Source organism: Mandrillus leucophaeus, unplaced genomic scaffold (assembly GCF_000951045.1).
Source record: "Mandrillus leucophaeus isolate KB7577 unplaced genomic scaffold, Mleu.le_1.0 Scaffold167, whole genome shotgun sequence".
Lineage (NCBI taxonomy): Eukaryota > Metazoa > Chordata > Mammalia > Primates > Cercopithecidae > Mandrillus > Mandrillus leucophaeus.
This window is the reverse complement of record NW_012101665.1, coordinates 1,009,100-1,019,812: the sequence shown is the minus strand read 5'-3', so window position 1 is coordinate 1,019,812 and position 10,713 is coordinate 1,009,100. Positions and strand designations below refer to the sequence as shown.

At 39.0% G+C, this 10,713-nt stretch overlaps 1 protein-coding gene across 2 annotated transcripts in view; it reads left to right on the top strand.

Moving 5' to 3' along the window:
* The window catches only part of COPS5 (COP9 signalosome subunit 5), a 25,410-nt gene extending 15,510 nt beyond the window's left edge, over window positions 1-9,900 (top strand). For both annotated transcript variants that reach the window (XM_011976486.1, XM_011976485.1), the window contains 3 exons: window positions 2,523-2,634; window positions 7,006-7,154; window positions 9,662-9,900. In XM_011976486.1, coding sequence (XP_011831876.1) covers window positions 2,523-2,634; window positions 7,006-7,154; window positions 9,662-9,746 — 346 coding nt within the window. In that variant the 3' untranslated portion in view covers window positions 9,747-9,900. The remainder of the gene's footprint in view (window positions 1-2,522; window positions 2,635-7,005; window positions 7,155-9,661) is intronic.
* Window positions 9,901-10,713: the final 813 nt, after the last annotated feature.

The following is a 10,713-nucleotide window of genomic DNA, read 5'->3' as shown; positions in this document are numbered from 1 at the left end:
GTTTCACCGTGTTAGCCAGGATGGCGTGGATCTCCTGACTTCGTGATCTGCCCACCTCAGCCTCCCAAAGTGCTGGGATTACAGGCATGAGCCACCATGCCCAGCCCAAAAGTGTTCTTTTTTGTGTGTGTGATGGAGTCGCACTCTGTTGCCCAGGCTGCAGTACAGTTGCGCCGGCACGACTCACTGCAACCTCTGCCTCCCAGGTTCAAGTGATTCTCCTGCCTCAGCCTCCGAAGTAGCTGGGATTACAAGCACGCACCACCATACCCAGCTAATTTTTGTATTTTTAGTAGAGACAGGGTTTCACCATGTTGGCCAGGCTGGTCTGGAACTCCTGACCTCAGGTGATCTGCCTGCCTCAGCCTCCCAAAGTGCTGGGATTACAGGCATGAGCCACTGCGCCCAGCATGATGTCTTTAATTTATTATGTTTTATTTCTTCACTGCTGAACTTTAATCAGTGAACATTTTTGCACTTTGGGAGTCTGAGGTAGGTGGATACCTGAGGTCAGGAGTTGGAGACCAGCCTGGCCAACATGGTGAAACCCCATCTCTACTAAAAATACAAAAAATTAGCTGGGCATGGTGGTGGGCACCTATAATCCCAGCTACTCGGGAGGCTACGGCAGGACGATCACTTAAACCTGGGAGGCAAACGTTGCAGTGAGCCCAGATTGTGCCACTGCACACCAGCCTAAGTGACAGAGCGAGATGCGGCTCAGAAAAAGCAGTCTGTTTTTAAAAGGGTGCCCATGTGTCTTTATCTTTTGCACCACTAACCTCTGAGTCTGAACCTCTCTCTCTTCTCATCTGCCCTTCTGCAGTGGCTTCCTTTGTGGAATCCCTGCCTCTAGTTTCTCTCCTGTAACATCTCCCAATGGTACTGCCACAGCCAGGCTTCTATAAAACACCCGTTTGACTGTATTATTACTCTACTCAAGTACCTTCTATTCTACTCAAGCACCTTCCAAGAGTCCCAGGTATCTACAGGATAAAGTTTAAATTTCTTTCTTTTTTTTTTTTTTAAGACAGAGTCTCGCTCTTGTGCAGGCTGTAGTGCAATGGCGCGATCTTGGCTCACTGCAACCTCCACCTCCCGGGTTCAAGTGATTCTTCTGCCTCTGCCTCCCAAAGTTTGGCCGGGTACTGTGGCTCCCAGCACTTTGGGAGGCCAAGGCAGGCAGATCACCTGAGGTTGGGAGTTCAAGACCAGCCTGACCAACATCGTGAAACCCCATCTCTACTAAAAATACAAAAATTAGCTGGGCGTGGTGGAGGGTGCCTGTAGTCCCAGCTACTTGGGAGGCTGAGGCAGGAGAATCGCTTGAACTCAGGAAGCAGAGGTTATGGTGAGCTGTGATCGCGCCATTGCACTCCAGCCTGGGCAACCGAGCAAGACTCCATCTCAAAAAAAAAAAAAAAAAATGTTCTTAACCTTTTATGTAACATCCTTCACCACCTAGACCCCAGCATAGCTTTCTAGCTTCCCCTCACATAATTCTTCTCTTGCTAAATTTTCCAGCTAAACCCATTGCCTTATTATCCCTTACATGTCTTTCCTTTTTGTGTGTTGATGCTCTCTGCCTAATGCCCTCCTTGCTCTCCACATATCCGTACCATAGACTCAAAAATGGTTACCCTACACCTTGCCTTTTCCTTGAGGCTTCTCAGGCAGTTCTAGCTCCAAGTGATCACTTGAGCTCCTCTATATGAAGAATACTTATTAATCTCTAACCTTTAGTTGGTAGGTGATTCATTTTATATAGCACTGTAGCATCACTTATTGTTATTCAATGTATATCTTCATATTTAATTTTTTTGTGGGTTTAGACCACATCCCCCATATAAATGTTGAGTTCCTTAAGGTAAAGATGTCTCTTATCCTTTTTTATATCCGTTGATACACAGAAACATGCGTAAGTTTAAGATGTAAGTTTACATCTTAAAAATACATATATTTTTCAGACATTTAACTAGATTTTTCCTTACTATGCCCTGATGATAAATTAAGCACCTTTGAAAGTGGGAGCAATTACTTTGGATGCCTTAAGGACCTACCTTAAAATTTGCTTTTCAAAAAGCAGTAGGTCCTAACTGGGGAATTAGGAAGGGAATAATGGAATCCACATGTCATTTTTATTATTTTAAAGAGACTAACAAAAATTATAGTTGACTCTAGAGAGGCAGCTCATTAAGTTTATGTGCTGTTGACTTAATTTATGAACTCAGTAACAGGAATAAACTTGTCATTCAGAAGTTTTGACTGGTTGTTAATAACATTTTGGGAATTTCTGGGCTCTACAGAAAAAAAGGAATAAAACAAGAAGTTTAGTAGGAGATTTGGATCCACAACCCTTGAAGTGCGAGGAAACCATGGTTAGCTCTTGCCTCATTGGAATAAAAACTAAAACATGAATATTTGAGAATAAAGTGTAATTCACTTAAAACTAGCCATAACTTTTATGTGATGTAGTTGAATATTTTTTTTTACTTACTAAATTTTGTGCTTTTATTTCATAGATATTATGCCTTAGAAGTCTCATATTTTAAATCCTCTTTGGATCGCAAATTGCTCGAGCTGTTGTGGAATAAATATTGGGTGAATACGTTGAGTTCCTCTAGCTTGCTTACTGTAAGTACTATACTTGTAAGGAATGCATTTGAATTTTATCTAAGCTCCATAGACCTTTAATATCTCAAACACTGTTTCACAGAAAGGCTGTACCTGACTTGGCCAAGACACCAGGGCTAGGGTGGGATTCTGCACCACCAGAGCTGGATTAGGATGCTAGGCCAATTCAGGATCTGTGTCATGACTCACAGAGACCAAGTCTAAGTAGCAAATAGAGTGTCCAGATCAGGGTGAGATCTGCCCCTGCCATAAAGAGATTTATGGATAAAAAAAAAATACACATACTGATTTTTGTGTGTCAAGTGTCTCAGCTTGGACTCTTGATTACAAGTAACAGGATACCTAATGAAACTAGCTTAAACAAGAAAGGGAATTGTCTAAGTTGCAAAGTTGAGGAATGGGGCTTAACTCAGGCACAGCTAAGTTTGCATTCAAACAATATTATGAGGTGATTTCATCTTAGTTACCGCTACTTTTAGGCTTCATGTGAAAGCAAGACAGCAGCTTTAGCTTTAGACCTCCAAGCCTCTCAGTTTCATGTTCAAAGAGAAGATCAAGATACACACACACACACATACTCAAACACACACTCATATATTCCCAGGCAAAACTTCATTGTGTCTGACTGGCTTTACTTAATCACATGCCTATCTTTAGGCCTGGTGTGGGCCAACTGAATAAGCTTGATGAGTGGCTAGGGCCACAGCAAGTGCTTTACTGCTGGGCCACATCGTAGAAAACTCCTTCAGGAGCTCAAGGACTAAAAATGGGTAAGGAGAGGTTCCCACAGGGAATCAGAATAGCATTACTTTAAAGCAGTAGATACTGGGAGACACATCGCAGTATATATCTATATAATGGTTAGAACCACAGGATTTAGAATTAAATAAACTGGGTTTGGAGAATATGAGCTACAGCAGCAGGAGTCATAGCAGGACCAGCACTTAGAAGTTTCTTACGCTCTTTGATCGAGTATTGGTTGAAAGGAGTACAGCTGAAACTGTAACCAAAGGAGGCATTACACTTCCAGAAAAATCTTAAGGTAAAGCATTGCTAGCAACGGTAGTAGCTGTTGGATTGAGCTTTCAAGGAAAAGGTGGATTCAGCCAGTTAATGTGAAAGTTAGAGATAAAGAATTATTCTCCCAGAATATGGAGGCACCAAAGTAGAGAACTACTTTGCCACTCTTCAGGTTTATTCAGTTGACCTGGAAGGGCAAGGATTTGATTTTTTTTTTTTTTTTTTTTGAGACAGGGTCTCTGTCTGTTGTCCAGGCTAATGTGGTGGCACGATCTCAGCTCACTGCAGCCTCAACCTCCCAGGCTTGAGCGATCCTCCCGCCTCAGCCTCCCAAGTAGCTGGTATTACAAGGGTGAGCCACCACACCTGGCTAATTTTTGTATCTTTTTGTGGAGACAGGGTTTTGTCATGTTGCCCAAGCTGGCTTCATGAACTCCTAGGTTTGAGCAATCTGCCCGCCTTGGCCTCCCAAAGTGCTAGCATTACAGGCTGTGAGCCACCATGCCTAGCCAGATTATTTCTTATTTAGAGATGCTGACATTCTTAGAAAGTATGTAGACTGAAGTAAATCACTATTGAAATGCCATCAACATGAAGCTGCTCATTGCACTTAAGTTCCGAAATATTTAATTATGTAAATTTCCATGTCTCTTCTATAATAAATGATATCTATACTAAAAAATAAAATTGACTTTGAAAACAACTCTGTCACTTTACTAGTTCTGAGTGACTTTCAGAAAGTTATTTAATGTGACTAAGCATTTCTTTGTTGTGAAATGGTGATATACTACATACATCATTAAGTACTCTGAGATAATTAAATGGGCTACTTTATATAAAGCAATTAGTAAAGTGTCTGGCATATAATAAAGCCTCAGTAAATGATTTTTTTTTAATTTGGTGCATTATATTCATGGGAAAAGACTTCACTTAAGCCTGTTATTTACTGGAATTTTTTTTAGGCTAGTCAAGTGAAGCAGTGTATTTACTGTTATTTTAAATACAACTCTGACAAGCTTTCTGTTCTTTTTTTCTTTTTTCCTTTTTTTTTTAAATTTTATTTTATTTTGAGACAGGATCTCACTCTGTTGCCCAGGCTGAAGTACAGTGGTACAATCACATGTCACTATAGCCTGGACCTCCTGGACTTAGGTGATTTTCCCACCTCAGCCTCCTGAGTAGCTGGGACTACAGGGATGTACACCACCATGCCTGACTAATTTTCTGTATTTTTTCATAGAGACAGGGTTTCACCATGTTGTCCAGGGTGGTCTGGAGCTCCTGGGCACAAGTCTTCTGCCCACCTCGGCCTCACAAAGTGCTGGGATTACAGGCATGAGCCATGGCGACCAGCATTTGTTCTTATTTCTTATCTTTAGTAGTCAGAAGTAGCAAATTAGGATGGAGAATGATCATAATAGCAAATATGTGTTACATGCTTCCTATGTGCCAGACACTGCTAAGTGCTTTATATGTGTTGTTTCCTTAGAGGCAAGTATACTAATAGCAGCCAGAAGTGACACCTGATGGCAAGGGGAGAAAACACTGTAAGACCAGAGCAGTCTGAACCTTTGTATAAGGCAAGCAGATCTACCTACTCAGCCCAATGTCTGTCCCTGTATTCCAGCACTGCATAGATGAGGACATTAATAATCAAGAAAAGGTTAAATTACATTTCTGCCTTTTTGTTGTTTTATGTATAGTACATTGCAGCATTTTAAGAACAAATATATAGACATATGTTCAACTTCTCTCTTCCCCCAGCTAAGGAAGTTAATTATAGCATGTAACCTAAGTTATTTTCTAATTTAAGAAATTAGTTTACTATATTCATTTTGTGTACATTTGAAATGTAATTGGATATCTTTTATTGTCATTTTAATAGTATAACTTTCTGGTAGCCTATATTTTTATGGCTTAAATAGCTCTATAAACTTTAGGGTTTTTTCCAAGTCTGTGGGAGGAAAAACATACTGGTTTCCTAAACCATTTAGATCCAGACAAAATGAATATACTTGCATCTTTTAAAAATACTAAGTTTGTAAAAATCACTGGAAGAACTGGTATGGCAGCAAATAACTTTTCTTGTTTGGTGACTGACTGTCTTTCCTTGCAAACTGAGCAAATAGAATGACATGCTACTTTTTGCCAACTAGTTTATTTCCTCTTCACACTCTTCTATTGAAGATCTAGGAAAGAAATATAATGTATACTTAATAACTTTGTGAAATTTTTTTTTGTGTTTTAGACTACAATTAAGAAAGTATACCCCATAAAAATATTGGTAAAATATGTAATATTATAGTTTTTCAAATGTAGGTATACATGTAAGCATATAGCAATGCTCTGTAATTGTGGTTAAAGCTAAATGAAGAGATTATAAATGTGTTTGTTTTCTGCTTTATATTGCTCTACATTTTCCAAATTTTTTTGTATAATTATTAATTTTGTAACCAGAAAAGATTTTTTGTTTGTTTGTTTGTTTGTTTGTTTTTTTAAAGACAGAGTTTTGCTCTTGTTGCCCAGGCTAGAGTACAATGGCACAATTTCGGCTCACTGCAACCTCCGCCTCCTGGGTTCAAGTGATTCTCCTGCCTCAGCCTCCCAAGTAGCTGGGATTACAGGCTCCTACCACCACGCCCAGCTATTTTTTTTTGTATTTTTAGTAGAGATGGGGTTTCATCTTGTTGGCCAGGCTGGTCTCAAACTCCTGACCTCAGGTGATCCACCTGCCTCAGCCTCTCAAAATGTGGATTATAGGCATGAGCCACTGCGCCCGACCCAGAAAAGCTTTTAAAATGTTATTTTTATCAATATTGTCATAAGTTCTAATTCTAAAAGTTCAACAAAAATAATAGCAAAATTAGCTAATATTACTAAGCCTTTACTAGGTGTCATGGACAGTGCCAAAAATTTTATATGCATTACTTCATTTAATTTTCACTGTAGCTCTAAGGTAGGAATTATCGACTCCCTTACCATTTTCAGAAGAGAACCTGGAGGCATACCTCAGGCCTTCAACTAATCTGTCATACTTCCAGAACTTGGACTTAGGTCTGTATACTTGACAGCCTCCCATAATAACAAATATTAGATTTAAGCAGTCAAGGAGAAAAATTCCAAGTAATCTTGAAATTATAAAAGGGAAAACATCTATCTACACTTGAACTACCTGAATTTGGAAGCAGATTTGCAAATGTAATTTGATTTCTCACTGACTATTCACTCAGATTTTATAGTGGAATTCTTTGCAAATGAAATATTCTTTGTAGGAAATTAGTTTACATTAACATAGATTTTTTAAATGGTAGACTTGTGTTTTGTAGTGACACAATACCATTTTCCCCACAGAATGCAGACTATACCACTGGTCAGGTCTTTGATTTGTCTGAAAAGTTAGAGCAGTCAGAAGCCCAGCTGGGACGAGGGAGTTTCATGCTGGGTTTGGAAACGCATGACAGAAAATCAGAAGACAAACTTGCCAAAGCTACGAGAGACAGGTAAGAGTAAATCTGTAAGATTCTTGTTGCCCCTAACTCTTTTTCTTTCAAAATTTGCAAACAATGGTAGGATTCAGATTCCTTATGGCTCAACTTAGTTACGACTTAGAACGGTACCTGAATATTAACTTCTTGGAAACTTTAGGAGCTGTCAGACACAAGTTTTAACTTTGAAAAATTTAGGATACATCAGGTAAGAACATTAAAAGGCTTAAATCAAAGATCTAAGCAGTGTTATGGAACACTCCCAGTCACCTTTTCTAAGTTCAACTAGAAAGTGTAACAAAGAAAACCAGCCCTTCAGTGGATCTTTAAAGTGTGTGTGTGTGTGTGTGTGTGTGTGTGTGTGTGTAAGTAACTAGGATTTCTTTTTTTTGAGGCTGGAGTGCAATGGTACAATGGTGTGATCTTGGCTCACTGCAACCTCCGCCTACTGGATGCAAGCGATTCTCCTGCCTCAGCCTCCTAGGTAACTGGGAATATAGGCACCCACCATCATGCCTGGCTAATTTTTTTGTATTTTTTGTAGAGATGGGGTTTCACCATGTTGGCCAGGCTGGTCTTGAACTCCTGACCTCAGGTGATCCACCCACCTGGGCCTCCCAAAGTGCTGGGATTACAGGCACGAACCACCGCGCCCAGCCAAAATTAGGATTTCTTAAATTTATAATATTTTAATATTCAATAAAGCTTTAAATCCTAAGATATTACGGAAGTGATTGTCTCTCTCTTAAATTGTGCTTCTAAAACAGTAATTTAGTATCCCAAATTTTACTACCAAAGATTTTATTAGGAACAAATTTGGGATATGTTCTCTAATAACTTATGAAATAATTATGTGGACCTTCAGATATATTATAGGCTATACAAAGTTGCATAGATTAACAACATTTACTTTCACAGAAATTTGAATTTTAGGCTGGGCACAGTGGCTCACACCTGTAATCCCAGCACTTTGGGAGGCCAAGGCGGGCAGATCACCTGAGGTCAGGAGTTCAAGACCAGCCTGGCCAACATGGTAAAAGCCCGTCTCTACTAAAAATACAAAAACTAGCCAGGCATGGTGGCGGGCGCCTGTAATCCCAGCTACTCAGGAGGCCATGGCAGGAGCATCGCCTCAACCCAGGAGGTGGAGATTGCAGTGAGCCAAGATGGCGCCATTTCACTCCAGCCTGGCCAACAAGAGGGAACCTCTGTCTCAAAAAAAGAAAGAAAGAAAAGAAATTTGAATTGTAATGCAATAATTAGGGGCAGAAAGGAAGGGAGAACTACATTGACTTCTATACACACTTACATGTTGGTATCTATTTTAAGAACTGGTTTGGTTTATAGGGTAAAGAGGAGAAAAGCGTACCTGAAGTGTATCCTGGGATTGGAGGTCATTTTGGGTTAGCCTTATTTCACTGCCATCTACTCAGTGGGTTTTTAGAAGGTAGAGCTAGTGGCCTGCATAAAAGTTGCATTTTTCGGCTGGGCATGGTGACACATGCTTATAATACCAGCACTTTGGGAGGCCAAGGCAGGCATATTGCTTGAGCTCAAGAGTTCAAAACCAGCCTGGGCAACATGGCAAAACCCCATCTCTGCAAAAATTACAAAAAAAATTAGCTGGGCATGGTGGCACACATCTGTGGTTCCAACTACTTAGGAGCCTGAGGCACAAGAATCACTGGAGCCTAGGAGGCAGAGGTTGCGGTGACCCATGATTGTGCCACTGCACTCCAGCCTGGGTGACAGAGTGAGACACTGTCTCCAAAAAAAAGTATTTTTCGTTGGCATTAGTTGTCATTTTAGATACTTGCTTTGAGTGTGTGTTTTGTTCCTCTGTCTTTATGTATGTAATTTATCAGTTTATCTACATTTATTTCTCAATGTCTTATGAAGCAAAAATTTTACTATGGCAATGTCTTCAATTATATAGGAAATAGAACAGAAGTAGTAATCAAAAGTAGAGTATTTTCCTTTTTGCGGTAGCTTTACAAGAATTGCATCTCTTCTGAATATTGATGGGGTTTTTTCATTGCTTTTTGCCTTATACTTTTTATCATTTCTAAAATCTAAGGCCTTCACCCGCTAATCTAACTTTGACTTCTAATTGTTGGAGGACAATTGCTTGTGATTATTTCAGGAAAAAAATAGTATTCTTCAAAATTATTTTTCAAATTATCCCAAGTAATAAACAAGGAATAGCAGATTATAATGTAATATAATATTGGAATCAATCTCTAATTACAGGTTTGTATAATTTTACTCACCTTCTAAAACAGAACAATTGTATCAAATTTTATGTGTCATTCTCTTGTGAAAGTTCTAGTAAGTAATGAAATGGTTAAAAAGACATGTGGAAGACTAATAAAATAACAAGGGAAAACTTCACATTGGGGTGGTTTGAGAAGTATGAATAAAACCAAACTCATTGGAGTTACATGGATGGATTGGGGCTGATCTTGTGTGTTTGAAATAGTTTTCAATTTATGACATCATGTGATGTGTGTTTTGTTTTCCAGCTGTAAAACTACCATAGAAGCTATCCATGGATTGATGTCTCAGGTTATTAAGGATAAACTGTTTAATCAAATTAACATCTCTTAAACGGTCTCTGAGAAGTACTTTACCTGAAAGACAGTATGAGAAAAATATTCAAGTAACACTTTAAAACCAGTTACCCAAAATCTGATTAGAAGTATAAGGTGCTCTGAAGTGTCCTAAATATTAACATCCTGTAATAAAACTCTTTAAAATGAAATTGTCCTTTCATTTTTTTGTGGGAAGATTCACAATATTTTTCTAGTATCCATTATGGTTCCTGAATATGAGAGAAAATATATTTATTAGAACTTTCTATTTTTAAGAGTTTAGACTAACTAAATTAGTCAAAGAATTTCAGCATTTCACTTGCCATACTGTCAGAACCACTTTTCAATTTGTCCCTTCTTTTGACTGTCTATAAGTAAAATATAATTTAACAGTTAATTATTTTAATAATGTAACAGGAACACTTTTAATGTTCCTACAAAACATTAGCTGAGTGGTACCATAAATTATTTTCCTGAAAATCAAATATTTATTAGAGACAGCCTAGCACAGGGTATCTAGTCCTTCACATATTCATCACATACCTTTCCTGAACAGGCAACTGTTACTCTCTGGAAATATGCTAAACAAGCTGGACATGGCCACTGTCCTCACAGAACTTCTGGAGGCTAAAGCTTAATTAACAAGAACTTAAAGATACTGCTATGAGGGGAGAAATAGAGTGTGTTGGGGACTCTTGAGGAGGAATGCATATCCTCAAGAGGGGTTGGCAGAGTTGGCTTCCTGAAGGATGTGGCCTGACCATTAAGTTGAAATATGAAAAGATTAGTCAGAAAGAGTAATAGGGAGGTGATTACTATTACAGGCAGGGAGTACAGCAGTATGTAGAAGCTCAGAGGTAGAAAGCAAGAACCTAGAACCTTCAAGGAAATGAGATTCAGTTAGACTTAAGATTGGTAAGTAGAGCCAAGCATGGTGACTCACACCTGTAACCCCAGCACTTTGGGAAGCTAAGGCAGGAGAA